Source organism: Rhinatrema bivittatum, chromosome 8 (assembly GCF_901001135.1).
Source record: "Rhinatrema bivittatum chromosome 8, aRhiBiv1.1, whole genome shotgun sequence".
NCBI classification, from domain to species: Eukaryota; Metazoa; Chordata; class Amphibia; order Gymnophiona; family Rhinatrematidae; genus Rhinatrema; species Rhinatrema bivittatum.
The window spans coordinates 265,943,443-265,966,469 of record NC_042622.1 but is presented as its reverse complement, the minus strand read 5'-3'; the positions used below and the strand labels follow the sequence as shown (position 1 = coordinate 265,966,469).

Sequence of the window (23,027 nt, the reverse complement as noted above, 5' to 3'; positions counted from 1 at the left end):
GTGAAACAGGGGTCGCTTGTTGGGGTCAAACCACAGTGATAACATGCAAACAACAGTGTTAAGGACGGTTGCCCAGAAGGGAAGAGACCAATACAAGGAAATCAGCTGGATGAAGATAAACTGAGGATATACAACAGTGGTGTACATTATTATAAAATCATGTCCGATGGAGCGCACTGTTAGCCTGCCCTTGGACCCGCATTTTCCCTTACCCCTTATTCAGTAAGGGGCGGAAAACGCGCGTCCAACACGCGGAACCTAATAGCGCCCTCAACATGCAAATGCACGTTGATGGCCCTATTAGGTATTAGGTAAAAACTGCTTTTCTGTGCACCCTCTGACTTAATATCATGGCGATATTAAGTCGGAGTCCCGAAGAGTAAAAAAAGTAATAAAAAAAATTGAGCGTCGGCTGTCAAACCCGCTGACAGCCACCGCTCCAGGCTAAAAGGAGGTGCTAGGGACGCAGTAGTGTCCCTAGCGCCTCCTTTGCCCGTTTCTACCACCGGGCCTCATTTAAATAGAGAATCACGTGGACAGGCGAGTGGCCTGTGCGCGCACCGGGAGAGCGGGCGTTCGTCCTAAATCGGCCTGTTAGTAAGGTAAAAGGTAAAAATGGGCAAAAGCCAGGTATAGATTGTAAGTGGTTATAACCACAGGGAATGTGTACAACATTGTATTAGGATTATGAAACATTTGTTTCATAAAACCCCTGTTTGTTTCATAAAAAAACAAACCATATTTTGTTTCAATTCCCATAGTTTGTTTCAATTCAAAAAACCCATAAAACCCCTGTTTTATTACAATGTCGAGAAGAAACCCTGTTTTATTACAATGTCGAGAAGCACTTCGAATACTCCTTTGGACAACAGCAGCCAGAATATCCCTCCAAGCAACTTACCTACCAGGTCTAGACAATGTAAAGGCAGGTCGCCTAAGCAGGGTTTTTCACCCGCATGAATGGACTTTAAATCGAGAAGTCGCCCACAATATATTCCAACAGTAGGGCTTCCCAAGAATCGACCTCTTCGCCATGGAGAGCAATCGCCAAGCACAGGTATTTTATGCCATCTACCCCAGCAATCTTCGGTACGCCCCAGATGCCTTACTATATGCCTACCCTTCCATTCCACTAATATCAAGGACAATTCAGAAATGTATTCAAGACATAGCAGACATGACCTTCATAGCTCCAGGATGGCCGAGACAACCATGGTATGTGTATCTCATGCGACTTTCCATATGCCCACCGATTCTGCTGGACAACCATCCACAACTGTTAACACAAGAAGGAGGTTCCCTCCTCAATCCAATGCATCAATCCCTCCATCTGACGGCGTGGAGATTGAAAGGCAAATATTAAACCACCTCGGCCTGCCTTCGCAGGTAGAAGATATCCTTATCGCATCCAGAAAGCCTTCAACCAAACGTAACTATGCTGCAAAATGGCATCGCTATGAGACATGGTGTAAGCCACAGAATCTACATCCGTTCTATGTTTAATGGAACATAGTCAACATGGATTTACCCAAGGGAAGTCTTGCCTAACAAATCTGCTTCATTTTTTGAAGGGGGTTAATAAACATGTGGATAAAGGTGAACCGATAGATGTAGTGTATTTGGATTTTCAGAAGGCGTTTGACAAAGTCCCTCATGAGAGGCTTCTACAAAAACTAAAAAGTCATGGGATAGGAGGCGATGTCCTTTCGTGGATTACAAGCTGGTTAAAAGACAGGAAACAGAGAGTAGGATTAAATGGTCAATTTTCTCAGTGGAAAAGGGTAAACAGTGGAGTGCCTCAGGGATCTGTACTTGGACCGGTGCTTTTCAACATATATATAAATGATCTGGAAAGGAATACGACGCGTGAGGTTATCAAATTTGCAGATGATACAAAATTATTTAGAGTAGTTAAATCACAAGCAGACTGTGATACATTGCAGGAGGACCTTGCAAGACTTGAAGATTGGGCATCCAAATGGCAGATGAAATTTAATGTGGACAAGTGCAAGGTGTTGCATATAGGGAAAAATAACCCTTGCTGTAGTTACACGATGTTAGGTTCCATATTAGGAGCTACCACCCAGGAAAAAGATCTAGGCATCATAGTGGATAATACTTTAAAATAGTCAGCTCAGTGTGCTGCAGCAGTCAAAAAAGCAAATAGAATGTTAGGAATTATTAGGAAGGGAATGGTTAATAGAACGGAAAATGTCATAATGCCTCTAATATCGCTCCATGGTGAGACCACACCTTGAATACTGTGTACAGTTCTGGTCACCGCATCTCAAAAAAGATATAGTTGCGATGGAGAAGTTCAGAGAAGGGCAACCAAAATGATAAAGGGGATGGAACAGCTTCCCTATGAGGAAAGGCTGAAGAGGTTAGGGCTGTTCAGCTTGGAGAAGAGATGGCTGAGGGGGGATATGATAGAGGTGTTTAAGATCATGAGAGATCTTGAACGAGTAGACGTAACTCGGTTATTTTCACTTTCGAATAACAGAAGGACTGGGGGCATTCCATGAAGTTAGCAAGTAGCACATTTAAGACTAATCGGAGAAAATTCTTTTTCACTCAACGCACAATAAAGCTCTGGAATTTGTTGCCAGAGGATGTGGTTAGTGCAGTTAGTGTAGCTGGGTTCAAAAAAGGTTTGGATAAGTTCTTGGAGGAAAAGTCCATTAACGGCTATTAATCAAATTTACTTAGGGAATAGCCACTGCTATTAATTGCATCAGTGGCATGGGATCTTCTTAGTGTTTGGGTAATTGCCAGGTTCTTGTGGCCTGGTTTTAGCCTCTGTTGGAAAGAGGATGCTGGGCTTGAAGGACCCTTGGTCTGACCCAGCATGGCAATTTCTTATGTTCTTATGTTCTCCTCTACCACCATCCAACTGCGGGAGTATCTTCACACTCTTTACCAAGCGGGCCTGGCTACCACGTCAGTTCGGGTACATATCAGCGCTATTGCAGCTTTTCATCACTCTCATAATGGTCTTCCCATTTCTAACCATCCTTTGATCTCCAGATTCATGAGCAGCATGCTCCGCCTCCGACCACCGGTGACAAAGCCACCTGTACCATGGGATCTGAACATTGTCTTGGAGCAACTAATGATGCCTCCCTTTGAACCCTTAGACACAAGCCATATTAAAATTCCTGACATGGAAATCAGTATTCGTGATGGCCATCACATCAGCTAGGAGAGTAAGTGAACTACAAGCCTTAGTTCACTACTCTCCTTACTTAGAATTTTACCACGACAAGGTTACCCTTCGTCCTCATCCCACCTTCCTTCCCAAGGTGGTCTCCACCTTTCATCTCAATCAAACCATCTCTCTGCTCATCTTCATGCCAAAGCCTCATCACAATGAACGAGAAAAACTTCTCCACTCGCTAGACAGTAAACAGGCTCTGGCTTACTATAAACAAAGAACTCAATCTCCCTCCAGACCTTTAATCCAAATTACCCTGGTCAACCTGTCTCTAAGAGAACCATTGCCAGCTGGTTATCACAATGCATTCAATACTGTTATAACAAATGATCAATCAAATTTGATAAGAAGCCTCAGGCACACCAAATATGGCCCACAGCAGCATCAGTTGCCCACTTGCACGGTGTTCCATTACTAGATATATGCAAAGCGGCAACTCGGTCCTCCATCCATACCTTCACGTCATACTATTGTCTACAACAGCAAGTGACCTCTGATGCAGCGCTGGGCACAGCAGTCTTGTCGACCCTTCAAAACCGATGAGACTGTCTACTTTTCTTAAGGGTGGATGTTCTGACCTTCAAAGACCTACTACATGGACACAACCCGAGAATTTGGGACTCCCAGACAGCATGGCTAATTCAGCCCTGATATCGACGGGAAAAAGCAAGTTAAGAACATAAGAACATAAGAAAATGCCATACTGGGTCAGACCAAGGGTCCATCAAGCCCAGCATCCTGTTTCCAACAGTGGCCAATCCAGGCCATAAGAACCTGGCATGTACCCAAAAACTAAGTCTATTCCACGTAACCATTGCTAATGGCAGTGGCTATTCTCTAAGTGAACTTAATAGCAGGTAATGGACTTCTCCTCCAAGAACTTATCCAATCCTTTTTTAAACACAGCTATACTAACTGCACGAACCACATTCTCTGGCAACAAATTCCAGAGTTTAATTGTGCGTTGAGTAAAAAAGAACTTTCTCCGATTAGTTTTAAATGTGCCCCATGCTAACTTCATGGAGTGTCCCCTAGTCTTTCTACTATACGAAAGAGTAAATAACCGATTCACATCTACCCGTTCTAGACCTCTCATGATTTTAAACACCTCTATCATATCCCCCCTCAGTCGTCTCTTCTCCAAGCTGAAAAGTCCTAACCTCTTCAGTCTTTCCTCATAGGGGAGTCGTTCCATTCCCCTTATTTTGGTAGCCCTTCTCTGTACCTTCTCCATCGCAATTATATCTTTTTTGAGATGCGGCGACCAGAATTGTACACAGTATTCAAGGTGCGGTCTCACCATGGAGCGATACAGAGGCATTATGACATTTTCCGTTTTATTCATCATTCCTTTTCTAATAATTCCCAACATTCTGTTTGCTTTTTTGACTGCCGCAGCACACTGAACCGACGATTTCAATGTGTTATCCACTATGACACCTAGATCTCTTTCTTGGGTTGTAGCACCTAATATGGAACCCAACATCGTGTAATTATAGCATGGGTTATTTTTCCCTATATGCATCACCTTGCACTTATCCACATTAAATTTCATCTGCCATTTGGATGCCCAATTTTCCAGTCTCACAAGGTCTTCCTGCAATTTATCACAATCTGCTTGTGATTTAACTACTCTGAACAATTTTGTGTCATCTGCAAATTTGATTATCTCACTCGTCGTATTTCTTTCCAGATCATTTATAAATATATTGAACAGTAAGGGTCCCAATACAGATCCCTGAGGCATTCCACTGTCCACTCCCTTCCACTGAGAAAATTGCCCATTTAATCCTACTCTCTGTTTCCTGTCTTTTAGCCAGTTTGCAATCCACGAAAGGACATTGCCACCTATCCCATGACTTTTTACTTTTCCTAGAAGCCTCTCATGAGGAACTTTGTCAAACGCCTTCTGAAAATCCAAGTATACTATATCTACCGGTTCACCTTTATCCACATGTTTATTAACTCCTTCAAAAAAGTGAAGCAGATTTGTGAGGCAAGACTTGCCCTGGGTAAAGCCATGCTGACTTTGTTCCATTAAACCATGTCTTTCTATATGTTCTGTGATTTTGATGTTTAGAACACTTTCCACTATTTTTCCTGGCACTGAAGTCAGGCTAACCGGTCTGTAGTTTCCCGGATCGCCCCTGGAGCCCTTTTTAAATATTGGGGTTACATTTGCTATCCTCCAGTCTTCAGGTACAATGGATGATTTTAATGGTAAGTTACAAATTTTTACAAATAGGTCTGAAATTTCATTTTTTAGTTCCTTCAGAACTCTGGGGTGTATACCATCCGGTCCAGGTGATTTACTACTCTTCAGTTTGTCAATCAGGCCTACCACATCTTCTAGGTTCACCGTGATTTGATTCAGTCCATCTGAATCATTACCCATGAAAACCTTCTCCATTACGGGTACCTCCCCAACATCCTCTTCAGTTAACACCGAAGCAAAGAAATCATTTAATCTTCCCGCGATGGCCTTATCTTCTCTAAGTGCCCCTTTAACCCCTCGATCATCTAACGGTCCAACTGACTCCCTCACAGGCTTTCTGCTTCGGATATATTTAAAAAAGTTTTTACTGTGAGTTTTTGCCTCTACAGCCAAATTCTTTTCAAATTCTCTCTTAGCCTGTCTTATCAATGTCTTACATTTAACTTGCCAATGTTTATGCTTTATCCTATTTTCTTCTGTTGGATCCTTCTTCCAATTTTTGAATGAAGATCTTTTGGCTAAAATAGCTTCTTTCACCTCCCCTTTTAACCATGCCGGTAATCGTTTTGCCTTCTTTCCACCTTTCTTAATGTGTGGAATACATCTGGACTGTGCTTCTAGAATAGTATTTTTTAACAATGACCACGCCTCTTGGACATTTTTTTACTTTTGTAGCTGCTCCTTTCAGTTTTTTTCTAACAATTTTTCTCATTTTATCAAAGTTTCCCTTTTGAAAGTTTAGCACGAGAGCCTTGGATTTGCACACTGTTCCTTTTCCAGTCATTAAATCAAATGTGATCATATTATGATCACTATTGCCAAGCGGCCCCACCACCGTTACCTCGCTCACCAAGTCCTGTGCTCCACTGAGAATTAGATCTAAAATTGCTCCCTCTCTCGTCGGTTCCTGAACCAATTGCTCCATAAAGCTATCATTTATTCCATCCAGGAACGTTATCTCTCTAGCGTGACCCGATGATACATTTACCCAGTCTATATTGGGGTAATTGAAGTCTCCCATTATTACTGCACTACCAATGTTTCCGTAAATAGCAGGATGAATTAGCCAAACGAGCCCTCCCTCCTCCCTAGACAGTCACCCAGCATACAATTAATCATTGCCTTTCGCTTGGCTACAAAGAGACTGAGGAGAAGCAGGGAATCGCGCGGGAAGACAACCGCGTAGCCACACAGAGTCCAAGCTCTGTGACTCACTAAGGAAAACTCCGCCTACTCCCGATCGCGTGCACACTCCCAGACAGCATGGCTAATTCATCCTATCTACGGAAACACCATTTACATTAAGCAAACTTGCTTATACTGAAGAGGTACAGTTCACAGTATCTCTCAATGTCCCCTGCACCAGAATCTAAAGAAATCATTTAAGGTGTGAGCACTAAAGGATAAGAGCCTTGGCAGCCACCATTTCCTTCAGTGCACATACACAGGTCCAGTGCCAGAAGAGTGCCACTTATAACTGTAGGTAGGGCAGCATCAATTTTTAAATTAGGGCTTCCCAAAAATGTCCTGGGAACTCCACAGCCACTTTTGTTTTCAGTATATTCACAATGAACATGCATGAGATGAATTTGTATTTATTGAGTCTCCACCAACGTAAATTTCTCTCATTCATATTCATTTCGAATATGTTGAAAACCCAACTAGCTGCGGGGCACGCTTCGGAAGTCCTGTTTTAGCAAACTTACTTTTCTTGGATATAAGGTAGTTCAGTGATGCTGGATTAAGGAGCACAAAAACAGCCATTTCTGGCACATCCTTATGTCCCAAAAGTGCTGAATACTCTTCTTCCTTTCCTCATTGCCATCTACCTTCTACCTGCCTACAGTTTATTTGTGCCTAAGCTTTCTTCCTTGCAGCATCCCAGAACCCATTTCCCTCCTTTACTTTTCTTCCCTTGTGTGGTCTAGCTCTGTAACCGACAATCATTCCAACTCAAGCTGAAGTTTGGGGGGGTGGGGGGAGAGATTGGCGGCAGAAAGCACCTCTCTCAAAAACTGCAGCTCCCACCTCCTCCCACAACCTATTAGTTGTAGATATTCACATTGATGACCAACAGGCAGCAGCAGCTGTGGATGAGAAAAGTACTTCCTAATGCCCCTGCAACCCATTCATACAGTACAGTAATACCAGTGAGGAACCAGCAATAGCAAGTCACTTGCCAACTTTAAATATATTTCCACTTTACAGTTTTAGACATTGACTTTCAATTATTATAACTCAAAGATTTCACATGAAATCCCAATTATTGTAATACATTATTTATTTGAAATGTTGAGAACATTCGTGCATGTGTCTCTGAGTCCAAATACCTTTTGTAGCTCCAATGGTACCATGGAAAGCAACCCAACATCAAGACAAAAGCAAGACTCTTTCCAGTCTCAGGGAGGAGATAAAAAAAAAAAAAAAAAACATCCTCAGAATTCCAGAGAACCCTTTCGTACTCTCCCTGAAGGAAAAGTGCATCATTGTAACGGCAACAATCCAGGATACAGCTGTTGCAGTATTTTATGAGGTAGTAAGGGAGATTCATGGATCATAGATATCAGATTTTATTAATAAAAAATGTAACCAACTGTACCCATTTGCACAACTTCATTTTAACCCAGCAAGATACTTAATACAGCTGAACAGCACAGGATGAAGGCTACACCCAGTACCACTGACTGCAAATGGGCTACAGTATTAAAGGCATGGCTTAACACTATTGTTACCGAAAAGGCATAACATCATATTGTTGTATTATTTTAATACCATAAGCAATACTTTTCCTTTTCTTCTCCATCCACTGTTTATAAGAGAATACAGGTTCTGAAATGCAGCACATGAGATTCAATTGCTGCAATACAGTGATGGCACTATAAGAACATAAGAAATTGCCATGCTGGGTCAGACCAAGGGTCCATCAAGCCCAGCATCCTGTTTCCAACAGAGGCCAAACCAGGCCACAACAACCTGGCAATTACCCAAACACCAAGAAGATCCCATGCTACTGATGCAATTAATAGCAGTGGCTATTCCCTAAGTAAACTTGATTAATAGTCGTTAATGGACTTCTCCTCCAAGAACTTATCCAAACCTTTTTTGAACCCAGCTACACTAACTGCACTAACCACATCCTCTGGCAACAAATTCCAGAGCTTTATTGTGCATTGAGTGAAAAAGAATTTTCTCTGATTAGTCTTAAATGTGCTACTTGCTAACTTCATGGAATGCCCCATAGTCCTATTATTCGAAAGTGTAAATAATCGATTCACATCTACTTGTTCAAGAACTCTCATGATCTTAAAGACCTCTATCATATCCCCCCTCAGCCATCTCTTCTCCAAGCTGAAAAGTCCTAATCTCTTCAGCCTTTCCTAATAGGGGAGCTGTTCCATCCCCTTTATCGTTTTCGTTGCCCTTCTCTGTACCTTCGCCATCGCAACTATATCTTTGAGATGCAGCAACCAGAATTGTACATAGTATTCAAGGTACGGTCTCACCATGGAGCGATAGAGGAATTATTACATTTTCTGTTTTGTTAAGCATTCCCTTCCTAATAATTCCTAACATTCTGTTTGCTGTTTTGACTGCTGCAGCACACTGAGCCAACGACTTTAAAGTATTATCCACTATGATGCCTAGATCTTTTTCCTGGGTGGTAGCTCCTAAAATGGAACCTAACATTGTGTAACTACAGCAAGGGTTATTTTTCCCTATATGCAACACCTTGCACTTGTCCACATTAAATTTCATCTGCCATTTGGATGCCCAATCTTCCAGTCTTCCAAGGTCCTCCTGTAATATATCACAATCCGCTTGTGATTTAACTACTTGAATAATTTTGTATCATCCACAAATTTGATAACCTCACTCATCGTATTCTTTTCCAGATCATTTATATATATATATATATATATATATATATTGAAAAGCACCGGTCCAAGTACAGATCCCCGAGGCACTCCACTGTTTACCCTTTTCCACTGAGAAAATTGACCATTTAATCCTACTCTTCGTTTCCTGTCTTTTAACCCGTTTGTAATCCACGAAAGGACATCGCCTCCTATCCCATGACTTTTTAGTTTTCTTAGAAGCCTCTTATGAGGGACTTTGTCAAACATCTTCAGAAAATCCAAATACACTACATCTACCGGTTCACCTTTATCCACGTTTATTAACCTCTTCACAAAAATGAAGATTTGTTAGGCAAGACTTCCCTTGGGTAAATCCATGTTGACTGTGTTCCATTAAACCATGTCTTTCTATATGCTCTACGATTTTGATCTTGAGAATAGTTTCCACTATTTTTCCTGGCACTGAAGTCAGGCTCACTGGTCTATAGTTACCCTGATCGCCCATGGAGCCTTTTTTAAATATTGAGGTTACATTGGCCACCCTCCAGTCTTCAGGTACAATGGATAATTTTAATGATAGGTTACAAATTTTAACTAATAGATCAGAAATTTCATTTTTTAGTTCCTTCAATACCCTAGGATGCATACCATCCGGTCCAGGTGATTTGCTACTCTTTAGTTTGTCAATCTGGCCTACTACATCTTCCAGGTTCACAGTGATTTTGTTCAGTTCGTTTGACTCATCACCCCTGAAAACCATCTCCGGAACTGGTATCTCCCCAACATCCTCATTAGTAAACATGGAAGCAACGTACTCATTTAGTCTTTCTGCAATGGCCTTATCTTCCCTAAGATCCCATTTAACCCCCCTGTCATCTAATGGTCCAACCGACTCCCTCACAGGTTTCTTGCTTCAGATATAATTTTAAAATGTTTTTATTATGAGTTTTTGCCTCTATGGCCAACTTCAATTCAAATTCTCTCTTCGCCTGTCTTATCAATGTTTTACACAACTTGACAATGCTTATGTTTTATCCTATTTGCTTCAGATGGATCCTTCTTCCAATTTTTGAAGGATTTTTTTGGCTAAAATAGCCTCTTTCACCTCACCTTTTAACCATGACGGTAAATCGTTTTGCCTTCCTTCCACCTTTCTTAATGTGTGGAATACATATGGATTGCGCCTCTAGGATTGTATTTTTAAACAATGTCCATGCCTGTTGAACGCTTTTAACCTTTGCAGCTGCACCTTTCAGTTTTTTTTTATTCAAAGTGTTAAGTAAAATTAGTCTTCCTCTGCTGTGTGAAAAAGAGATCCAATAAATGGATTAGCTCTCCAGCCTGGGACTAAGCACCTATGCCCTGTGTTTCTAATTACTCATCTTGCCAGGCTACACTTGTTAGAGGACCTCATGCTCAGTGGATCGTAGACTGTCTGAAAATATATCTAGCTTCATAATCCAACTAATTTTTTTAACTTTTCTTTCAACTGTAACTATTTTTGGTAGAAATCACATAGGCCAAAATAAGCACAATACAAAAGCTCTCCTAATCAGCTCAAAACCCAAGGAAGTATATTAAATGCACCAAAGAAATGAGCTAAGACAGAAAAAAAAAAAGAAAGCACATCCACACACATACAAGGCAGGTGAAGAACTAGCTTTTTGAAACAAATTGCTAGCACCAATTGTTCCATCAATGGCAACTGCATTTGAATTTTACATTTCCAAATTAAAAACGGAAGAATTACTAATAATTCTTCCATTCATCATCCTACAGATAATTCTGTAATCAAGTTTCCAGACTATCAAATAATGTCTGTAATTAATTTATCCAGATACTCAGAGAGTAACTTGCTGTACTTAAAACCCCTATGCCTTTTCCTCTCCCCCTGTCCCTTTCACCCCAGCTTCGCACTTGTAAAGAGTTCGCTGTAAAATTCTGTAAGCTAACCTCATCTTATTCTCATTAAGTTAAGTTCTTGCTCGTTATTTGCATTAATAATTAGTTCTTGTTACTCATATTTATGAAGAGTTCTCTGTAAAGCATTATCAGCTAAGTTAATGTTTCAATGTAAACCGATGCGATACTCAAAGTGTATGTCGGTATATAAAAATCTTTAAATAAATAAATAAATAATAAATCTGGGATGATTATTATGCAGTTATCTCCTAAGTCTAATAGAGTTATCCACTGAGAGCAAGAAAAAAATGGTAACTTCTGCACCAAGACTACATGGAATAGAGCTTATTCTCACATGAAGTGCTCTATTAACCTAGGCATCAATTAAACCAGTATGCACCCCTAGTCAATAAAAAGTTACTTGGGTGAAATGATCAGCAGCAGGTGAACAACTGTACTGTCTTGAGCTTGCGTGAAGGATCCATATAATTTTTGAACGTCAAGAGAACTGTGAAATACACCTACTTTGAGCAATGGTGGAAGTCTACACTTCAACTTGTTTTACATGTACTGGGAACATCTTATCTAGCGATTGCCTACTCTTTTTCTCCTCCCCATGTCTGATAGTGCAAGTCAGACTTTTTCCTACTGAGACTGTATTTTAATTAAAATATGAATTTTAAATGAACATATCAAGAGTATATATTGTATGGCTGATCACTGATACAGCACAGGAAGAAAGGTGATACATTTAAAGTTTATGCATTTATTAAAAGTTTTAATAAAGTTTAATAGTCCATAATGAAAGCATTTATGGTATGGGCAGTCCCCGACTAAGTGGGAGCTGCTGGCATTGTGACATCACCAGAGAGGTTCCAATAAAAGCAAATGTAATCCATGTGCCTATATGTAAAAAATCACCCGAGCTAAAGATTTCCAAATTGTCCCCAAGAACTGAAAAGCAGGTTAACACAAACAAAAAACACACTTTGAAATGTCTATACGCCAATGCCAGAAGTCTAAGTAAGATGGGAGAGTCAGAGTGTTTAGCAGTAAATGATGAGATTTACTTCATTGGCATCACAGAGACATGGTGGAAGGAGGATAACCAATGGGACAGTGCTATATCAGGGTACAAATTATATCACAATGATAGGGAGGATCAACTTGGTGGGGGTGTGGCACTTTATGTCCGGGAGGTATAGAGTCAGAGGATAAAGATCATACAAGAGACTAAATGCTCAGTAGAATCTATATGGGTAGAAATCCCATGTGTGCTGGGTAAGAGTATAGTGATAGGAGTATACTACCATCCACCTGGACAAAATGCTCAGACAGATGATGAAATGCTAAGAGAAATCAGGGGAGCTAACCAATTTGGCAGTGCAATAATAATGGGAGATTTCAATTACCCCAATATTGACTGGGTAAATGTAACATCAGGTCTTGCTAGAGACAAAGTTCCTGGATGTAATAAACGACTGCTTCATGGAGCAATTGGTTCAGGGACCAACAAGACAGGGTGCTATTTTAGATTTAATTCTTAGTGGAATGCAGGATTTGGTGAGAGAGAACGGTGGTGAGGCCACTTGGCAATAGTGATCATAACATGATCAAAATTAAACTAATAACTGGAAGGGGGACAATAAGTAAATCTACAGCTCTAACAATTTTCAAAAGGGAAATTTTGATAAAACGAGGAAAATAATTAGAAAAAAAACCAGAAAGGTGCAGCTGCAAAGGTTAAAAGTGTTCAACAGGCATGTACATTGTTTAAAAATACAATTCTAGACACGCTGTCCAGATGTATTCCACACATTAAGAAAGGTGGAAAGGCGGCAAAACCATTACCGGCATGCTTAAAAGGTGAGGTGAAAGAGGCTATTTTAGACAAAAAAAAATCCTTCAAAAATTGGATCCATCTGAAGAAAATAGGAAAAAGCATAAAGCAGTGTCAAGTTAAGCGTAAAACTTTGATAAGACAGGCGAAGAGCGAATTTGAAATGAAGTAGGCCAAAAAGGCAAAAAACTCATAATAAAAACTTTAAAAAATATATCTGAAGCAAGAAACCTGTGAGGGAGTCAGTTGGACCGTTAGATGACCGAGGGGTTAAAAGAGAAGATAATGCCATTGCAGAAAGACTAAATTAATTCTTTGCTTCTGTGTTTACTAATGAGGATGTTGGGGAGATACCAGTTCCAGAGATGGTTTTCAAGGGTGATGAGTCAGATGAATTGAACCAAATCACTGTGAACCTGGAAGATGAAGTAGGCCAGATTGACAAACTAAAGAGTAGCAAATCACCTAGACCAGATGGTATGCATCCTAGGGTTCTGAAGGAACTCAAAAATGAAATTTCAGATCTTTTAGTTAAAATTTGTAACCCATCATTAAAATCACCCATTGTACTTGAAGACAGGAGGGTGGCCAATGTAACTCCAATATTTAAAAAGGGCTCCAAGGGCGATCCAGAAAACTACAGACCAGTGGGCCTGACCTTCAGTGCTGGGAAAAAGAGTAGAAACTATTCTAAAGATCAAAATCACAGAGCATATAGAAGACATGATTTAATGGAATACAGTCAACATGGATTTACCCAAGGGACGTCTTGCCTAACAAATCTGCTTTTTTTGAAGGTGTTAATAAACATGTGGATAAAGGTGAACTGGTAGATGTAGTGTATTTGGATTTTCAGAAGGCGTTTGACAAAGTCCCTCATGCGAGGCTTCTAAGAAAACAAAAAAAGTCATGGGATAGGAGGTAATGTCCTTTTGTGGATTACAAACTGGTTAAAAGACAGGAAACAGAGTAGGATTAAACGTTCAATTTTCTCAGTGGAAAAGGGTAAACAGTGGAGTGTCTCAGGGATCTGTGCTTGGACTGGTGCTTTTCAATATATTTATAAATGACCCAGAAAGGAATACAAGTGAGGCTATCAAATTTGCAGATATAAAATTATTCAAAGTAGTTAAATCACAAGCAGATTGTGATACATTACAGGAAGCCCTTGCAAGACTGCAAGATTTTGCATCCAAATGGCAGATGAAATTTAATGTGGACAAGTGCAAGGTCAACACCTTGCACTTGTCCACATTAAATTTCATCTGCCATATTGGGAAAAATAACCCTTGCTGTAGTTACACGATGTTAGGTTCCATATTAGGAGCTACCACCCAGGAAAAAGATCTAGGATCATAGTGGATAATACTTTGAAATCATCAGCTCAATGTGCTGCAGCAGTCAAAAAAGCAAACAGAATGTTAGGAATTATTAGGAAGGGAATGGTTAACAAAACGGAAAATGTAATAATACCTCTATCGCTCCATGGTGAGACCATACCTTGAATACTATGTACAATTCTGGTTGCTGCATCTCAAAAAAGATATACCGTGTTTCCCCGAAAATAAGACAGTGTCTTATATTAATTTTTGCTACCAAAGATGCACTAGGCCTTATTTTCAGGGGATGTCTTATTTTTCCATGAAGAAGAATTCACATATATTGTTGAACAAAAAAATGAACATTTATCATATTCTGAATAGTTGTCTGGTTATGCTGGTTTGTGATGACAACTAACTGTGAATCCTGCAGGGTAAAAAAATCACAGCTGCATGCTCTGGTGTTCTGTACGACGGGCATGCTCCCAAATAAAAACTTTGCTAGGTCTTACTTTCGGGGGAGGTCTTATATTTAGCAATTCCGCAAAACCTCTACTAGGTCTTATTTTCGGGGGATGTCTTATTTTTGGGGAAACAGGGTAGTTGCGATAGATAAGGTACAGAGAAGGGCAACCAAAATGATAAAGGGGATGGAACAGCTTCCCTACGAGGAAAGGCTGAAGAGGTTAGGGCTGTGCAACATGGAGAAGAGACGGCTGAGGGGGGATATGATAGAGGCCTTTAAGATCATGAGAGGTCTTGAACGAGTAGATGTGAATCAGTTATTTACACTTTCGAATAATAGAAGGACTAGGGGGCATTCCATGAAGTTAGCAAGTAGCACATTTAAGACTAATCGGAGAAAATTCTTTTTCACTCAACGCACAATAAAGCTCTTGAATTTGTAGCCAGAGGATGTGGTTAGTGCAGTTAGTGTAGCTGGGTTTAAAAAAGGTTTGGATAAGTTCTTGAAGGAGACTACCATTAACAAATCAACTTAGGGAACGGCCTCTGCTATTACCGGCATCAGTAGCATGGGATCTTCTTAGTGTGTACTTGCCAGGTTCTTGTGGCCTGGTTTGGCCTCTGTTGGAAACAGGATGCTGAGCCGCAGTGAGAATTGACCTACTGTTATGCAAAATATAAACAAATCATCTTAGATACATCTTTTGAACATGAATGGTTTCATTTTGGTTTCCTGCTTCCCTAATAATTTCTCTTACAAAAACTGATGCAAATGTGTTGAAGCAGAGAGCAGCACAAATGTGGCCATGGATGAATCAACTACCAAAACCTATAGGTGCTTCATACCTCAAGAAAAGTAAATAAAAATCAGTAAGTTTATCCCTCTCGTGCGAAATGTCTATCTTTGAAAGCATGTACAAACAGCAACATAACAGAACCTGAACATTTCAATACAGCAAAACATGTGCTCAGTATGCACTTTTTTGGTGTTACATGCAAACTGATATTAGAAGTGAAGGGCAAAAACCCCTTTCCATTTTCTGGCATTCACTATATTAAGATTTTTTCAGAAAACCAGGGAACAGACCTGGTTATCACAAGTTCAGCCTATGCACATTACAAGCAATGCAAAAAAAAAAAAAGATGTGTTCAGCACAGCACACAGTTTAACCCTCTGTTGTGAGCACATTTTTATGCGCAAACCCTACCGTCAATACAGCAAGTTTTGTGCACAACAAAATGTGCATACAACATTCTGTATTTAAGTTTGAACTCTCACATGGAAATTCCATGCTGACTGCATTAGGTATTATTCCCCAATACAAAGAATTGTGCTGGCTTACCTGTTTTCTTAGCGTTGGAAACTAAATTCTTATTCCGAGGTGCAGTAAAGTTTTCAGTGCTAGTGTCAATCTACAGGCAAAAGCTGGAATTCAGGTACCAGGACCTGTAGTTTGGATTACATGTACAGAAAATATGCTTTGTGCAAAAAAAGCACATTTTCCATATATAGCTTTATGTGCATAAATCATTTTATGCATGAAAAACATGATTTGTGCATGTTTTCCCTGTTTTCTATACATACTTTTGTTTTCCTATGCTAAGCCTTTTCTGTGTGCATATTTTCTGGTTTGTGCACATTTTTAACTCCTGATGCATTGCATAACATTTGCTTACTGCATCAGGAGTTTAAAAAAATACCATGTGTGTTAAGACCCTTTGCCCTGAATTTCAAGTTTTAACTCTCAGCTTTTTGCACTGGCCCCCAATGTGTCTTCTGGTGTTGCCCTATCAATACTGAAGCAAGGAGAAGAAAGCTATGTACACCAAACGAATTATGTATTATGAACCATCATGAATTATTTATTTTATTTAGAGTTTTTATATACCGGCAATCATGAAAACATATCTTGCTGGTTTACATAGAACGGGGGTGCAATAAATACATAGAACTAGAACTGTGGTGACAGAAGGTACAGTTACATTTAACAAGGGTAGTCGAACTTGGAGAAGGAAGAAGAGAGGAGAGGATAGAAGTGGTTAAACAATATGCAATTTAAATGTAGTATACAAAATAAATGTTATATACAAACGGCAAGGTGTTTTAGGAGTCATTGGATTGTGTCATTGGGTTGGGTTGTTATCAGCAAAATCCAGAAGTTTTAGCTATGTAAATTATTTGAAAAAATATTTAGCTGACATTATAGGTTATGACTGGGCAATAGTCTCATTAGACACCTGTAATCCTGTCTAAACTATGGCAGACTTGTGCATATTTGTATGATCTTGATCCTTTATGTGCAAGGAATAAAAAAATGTCTTCCTCTGGATCTGTATTTATTGTATTACTCCTCCTACTATATTGTTAGTCTGAAAACTACTAAAAACAAAAGGGGACAATGCAATATTTGCATGTAGAAAACGGGCAGTGTTGAGCACCCATTTTCCTAACACAGGTCCAGCACCTCTCCTGAGCGGGCAATCCAATATTTAAAATTAGGGGTCGCGCAAAAAAGGAGGCGCTAGGGAAAATTTGTGCGTCCCTAGCGCCTCCTCGGAGGCCAGCACACAGGAAAGGTGGCTGTCAAGCGAGTTGGAAAAACAGATGCTCAATCTATGAGTGTCTGTTTTCTCCCACTACCGGCATAGACACTCATAAGATATAAAGCCTTGAGCGAGTGTATTGGGCATCAATTTTTTTTTCCAATAATCTGCTTTATTTGATTTCTCCTACTTAGTACTGATATGATACTATTAGGAAGAGTCAGAAAGCAGGATTTTTCTTTTTTCAATGCGCCCTTGAGCATGACATACCTTTACACAAGGCCCGAGTTGGCGTAAAGTTTGCCCTGTTGCAATGGGCGCATTGACCGTGTGGGAAATTTTTTGCATCACAGGGATTAGTTAATAGCCTAATTTACATGGAATATATATGTCATGAGCACCATTAGCTAAGCTGTGATTTGGACGTGTTTTGGACGCACTAATCCCCGTATTGTATTAGGGGTTATAGACATGTCTAATCATGTGTTAAACCGTGCGCTCTCCGCTGCGCACAGTATTGCATCGGTCCCGAAGTCTGAAAGATGATGCTGTTAAACTATAGTATTTAATGATAAGAACACTGACATGAAAAGCTACTATACAAAAATTATACCTTGAATATTCTAAACTTTCAAAAAGATAAAAATGGCAATGTTTGTAATGAAACTATAATCTAAAAATAACTTAGTAGAAACAGATTTGAAAAAGATATATTAAAAGAAAACCACAATAGTAGCTGATACCTTTATTAGACTAACATATGCTTTCAAATACAAGCTATTTGGGTTATTTCCCCAATCAATTCTTGCATTACTTATGTTAAAACATTAGCTATCCTAATAAATATGCAAGCTGATCCCAAGTGCTTCGTTGGTACTTTTCACAAATTATTTTTAATGGGAGTAACATGGTATATTCTACTTTCCAAGGCAATACAAAGAAAGCTAAAATGTTTCATAAATTAAAGTGCAATATATAATGGAAATAAAAAAGCATTAAAAAGTCTTCAAGGCCAACCAAAAAAACTACTACTTTCATAAGAAGCAGACCAGTAAAACTAAATTCCAAAGTGATGATGATTCACTACCTTATAAGTAGAGTGCAAAACGGCATTTGATGAGTTCAAATCGGATGAAGACACCGGTTTTTCAAAAACCGTACTCTAATATGCCAGCACTTGAAACCCGAAGGGAAGACAAAATGCAATGTCATAATCGCTCACACAAATGCACTACAGAAAAATAACTTTTTGTAGGGGGGAAAAGTACAAACCCAGCTTTTGTAAACTGAGTGCTACCATCACAAAGGAAAGCTGACAATTCTGATCAAACACACATCTACATAAAAAAAAGGTTAAGCAACAGTCATGAAACGACTAAAGAGTTTCAGAAGACCACACACAACAACAACACTAAAACCCACGAGTTCGCCCGTGCTACATATAAACAGGACAACTCCCAGTCCAAAGGCTGCCAGGAGACAACTGGGAGGATAGGGAGCATTTTAGTACCAACTTCCTGAGATTTCAGGTTAGGTTTTTGACTCAATAACTATATTATAAGAGGTCCCGCGCAGATTCGTGTTTGCAGTAGTACCGTGGCCGGGTTAGGTGAGTATAGCGCGAGGAGGGGGGGGGGGGGGGCGGGGCAGCGGGTTTTTATTACCAGAGTGGGAGAAGCGATTATTTTCACGTCAACCATCAGGCCGCACACCTCGCAGCGCGGTTTCCCCAAGCTACCGCGGCAAGCGGCAACCCCGCCTCTCAGCGCGAGAGGCAGAGCGGCTCCTTCCCGCGCGGGGCTCGGCCCGCGGAACAGCTCCAGGCCGAGGCAGGAGGGGAGGCAGCCGAGCACTGCCAGAAGTGAATACGCAGAGCCGCTGGACAGAGGTGGGGGGGGAACAGCGGCGCCCCGCATTATTCCGCAGACTTCCGGCGGCGACTCTCTCGAACCAGCACCATTTCCCCCTCGAAGGGTCTAACGGCTGCGAGCACTGCGCTTTCATCGCCTACCTTCGTTTGCAAGATCCGCCATTTTCCTTCCTCACTCACTCCCACAATGCGCCGCGCACACCCGCCCGCCGCCGCCAAGCCGGCGTACGTCACTCTCCGTGATGGAGGAGGACGAGCCCCTGTGTGCACATGCGCATATCCGCCACCAAGCCCACCTACGTCACTCTCAAGGAGCGGGCCAAGCCTCTTCGGGCGCATGCGCATATCCTCCGCGTGGAGTAGCTAGGTTTCCCCTCATGTGAGACGGAAAGCTCCGTTTGTGGGCGCATGCGTCTTCTAGCTGTCAAATGACGTGTATGCCAACTTCTCCACGGGGTACGAAACTGTTTAGCAGCGCATGCGTAGAACTCACTCAAAGCAAGGACAATTTGTAAACAGATTTGCCCGGGTAAATTGGACTGACAGAAAATTGTTCTCAACGTTCGTAAAAGTAGATGCCTACTTTTAGTTGAATTGGCTAAAGATGGTAGACTTTCCCGGCCGTGAGAGAAGAAAGCAGTGTACGGGAATGGTGAATAGTTTGGATTTTTTTTTGAAATGAATAATTTTTATTGAACAGAATGCAATAATAACAAACATCCATCACTAAGAACATAAGAAATTGCCATGCTGGGTCAGACCAAGGGTCCATCAAGCCCAGCATCCTGTTTCCAACAGAGGCCAAACCAGGCCACAAGAACCTGGCAATCACCCAAACACCAAGAAGATCCCATGCTACTGATGCAATTAATAGCTGTGGCTATTCCCTAAGTAAACTTGATTTAATAGCCGTTAATGGACTTCTCCTCCAAGAACTTATCCAAACCTTTTTTGAACCCAGCTACACTAACTGCACTAACCACATCCTCTGGCAACAAATTCCAGAGCTTTATTGTGCGTTGAGTGAAAAATAATTTTCTCTGATTAGTCTTAAATGTGCTACTTGCTAACTTCATGGAATGCCCCTTAGTCCTTCTGTTATTCGAAAGTGTAAATAACCAAGTCACATCTACTCGTTCAAGACCTCTCATGCCGTCTCTTCTCCAAGCTGAACAACCCTTGGAGAAGTGTTGTGTTCTCCAAGGGTTGTGTTCCCATTAGAACACAATCCTATCAATATGTTTCCCAACAACACAAGAAAAAGAAATCACCTCTTACTTTAAAGCTTTGGGATAAATGGAAGGAATGCTTGGTGAGACAGAGAACTTATTTCTATAGCACCCCAATCTTCTTTAACACTAGCTTCATCCCAGGATGCTCCAAAAGGTGGGTAGAGAAGGGGTGTCAGCACCTTGGACAAGTGTGGGGTGGGACTCGCCTTAAAACATTTGAAGAGTTCGCTCAGGAATATGCCCTCAACGGATCTGATCGGTACTTTTACCTCCAATTGGGGCAGTTTATAGCTAAGAAGGCAGTAAGATCAGATCTTCTTATGCCCCTCTTTATAGAAAATACTGGAGAATCCCCCCATTAACCTTGATGCAAGCACTCGGGTTAGAGTAGAGTTTCCGAATCCAGGTAATAAAGTTCTCCCCCAACCCAAACCGCTGCAATACTGTAAATAAATATTCCCAGTGGACAAGATCGAATGCCTTCTCAGCGTCTATTGTTAAGTTCCCCATGGGGATCCGAGACTTCCCCGCCCACCACATCAAATCCACCACTCTTCTCACGTTATCTGCAGCCAATCTCCCTGGGATGAACCCTGTCTGGTCCGGATGGATCAGCTGCCCAGCTAAGAGACCCAGACGCTTGGCCAGAATTTTAGCTAGTATTTTAAAATCCAAATTCAGGAGGGAAGTAGGTCTGTAAGACCCACAGAGAGTGACCAACAAAGCAGGAGGGTAGGCTATCTAAGAAAGCCGTGTAGGCAACAAAGTAGGTTTCTTATTCTTATTAAGAATATGTCTCCAATAAAATAGTTCTAATCGGACATCTCTTGGCGTCAGACCCACAGAGAGTGGCATCTCTTCCTGGTTTAGGAAATATGGTGATTCCGGCCTTATTAGCTTCATAGGCTTTGTGGGCAATACTGTCCTCTAGTAAAAGCTCATTAAACGCTTCTTCTGTGAGAAAGCCCGCTTTATGACTAAGGTGATTTCAAAAATCTATAATATGCTTTTCTCTGATCCAGCATGTCTTCCAGCACATATGAAATCTTGGGAAAGGGATCTCCAGCTGTTGGGTACAGGCGGAGCTGTGGACCCTTGGGCCAGCCTGGAGGTTGTAAAAAGGGAGGCCGGGAGGCGGAGCTGGGGAGGAATAGCAGAAGACTTCACCCACGCGGGCAAGGTTCTCTCCACCTAGCTTGTTGTTACCCAGGTAGAGAGTCCATCAAGCTAGGTTGAGAGAACATTGCACAAATCTCATCTTGGAGTGAGTTTCCTCACTCCGAAGGCCAGGAAATCTTCACAAGAGACCACTGTTCTGTTTGTACATCTCACGCTGAATGTCAAAGTGGCCCCTACCCCCCTACACTAATACTTAACCCTCACCTCGAGTTACTAGGTGGGCCTCCCATAGGGATACAAATACCTGTCTAGGGAGGAGCCACTATATCTCTAATTGAGTTTTTTTTTACTAGCATGGATCATAGTATATATTGGCATTAATGAATGGTGACATAGATGCTTGATGAAGATCCTAATATGACTTTATGCTGCTGTTTGTATTTTTGTTTCTGCTTGCTCAGGCATTTGAGTTGTCTTCCAAGATTTGGCGTGACGCAATGACTTCCAATGGCATTGTTGAGTGAACAGTGTGGGAATTTGTTACATTGGCTGCCAAAGTGCTTTTCATAATTTTTCATCATTATTTGGGGGGATTGTGAAAGTTGGGAACTCCCAAATACGTCTTGGAACGACTGTTGATGTTTATCTTTGTTTTATAGAAGTCCTAATTTTTATAATTTTTTGATGATTGTACATGGGGTTTTTCTTTTTTCATGTCACTAGGGCAATCTCTGTTTAGTTATATTGTCTGAGCTGTTTGAACTCAGATCCTTTGTGTATGTTGTATACTATTTTTTTTCTCTTTTTGGTCATCATGCCAATATGAATGTTACTTCTACTATTCTCAATTGCAAGAAGAAGAATTAAGCTTCATAGTGGGATGGCTTAATGATGACGATTTGTATGTTGTTTTGGGCCCTCCAGAACACATATTCCATAGAAGAAATAAATAAAGAAAGGAGGATGTGATTCCTTGGAGCATGAGAACTACAACTTATTTGTTGTTTGGTTTTGTGTTTATGTCTGTGGTATGTGTGTGGTGTGCATGGGATATATGAGATGTATATGTTGTTGAAGGTAGTGTATTTTTTGCCTGTAATATGGAAATGTCCATATAATTGTCTTCAAGCTTGTTTATACACTGCACTGGGGCATCTGTTCTTGGGGATGCCTAGACATCTTTACAGATTTCTTCTTTTATTCATTCTCAAATAACTGATGTTACTGAATTTTCTTTAAATGTTGACGGTATACATTCACAAATCAAGAGGAAAAAATTATTGAATTATTTCTCTAGACGCAAGGCTAATATTGTTTTCTTTCAGAAAAATAATTTAAATGTTGTAGAGCATAAAAAATTAAGAACCAATTGGTTCGGACAAGTTTCTTTTTCTTCTTATTCTAGCAGACAAAGGGGGTGGCTCTTCTTTTTCATAAAGATTTACCATTT

General features: G+C 40.7%; 1 protein-coding gene across 1 annotated transcript in view; it reads right to left on the bottom strand.

Moving 5' to 3' along the window:
* The window catches only part of RANBP3 (RAN binding protein 3), a 399,749-nt gene extending 380,245 nt beyond the window's left edge, over positions 1-19,504 (bottom strand). The window contains exon 1 of the mRNA XM_029614911.1: positions 19,368-19,504. Coding sequence (XP_029470771.1) covers positions 19,368-19,389 — 22 coding nt within the window. The 5' untranslated portion in view covers positions 19,390-19,504. The remainder of the gene's footprint in view (positions 1-19,367) is intronic.
* Between the last annotated feature and the right edge of the window lie 3,523 nt (positions 19,505-23,027).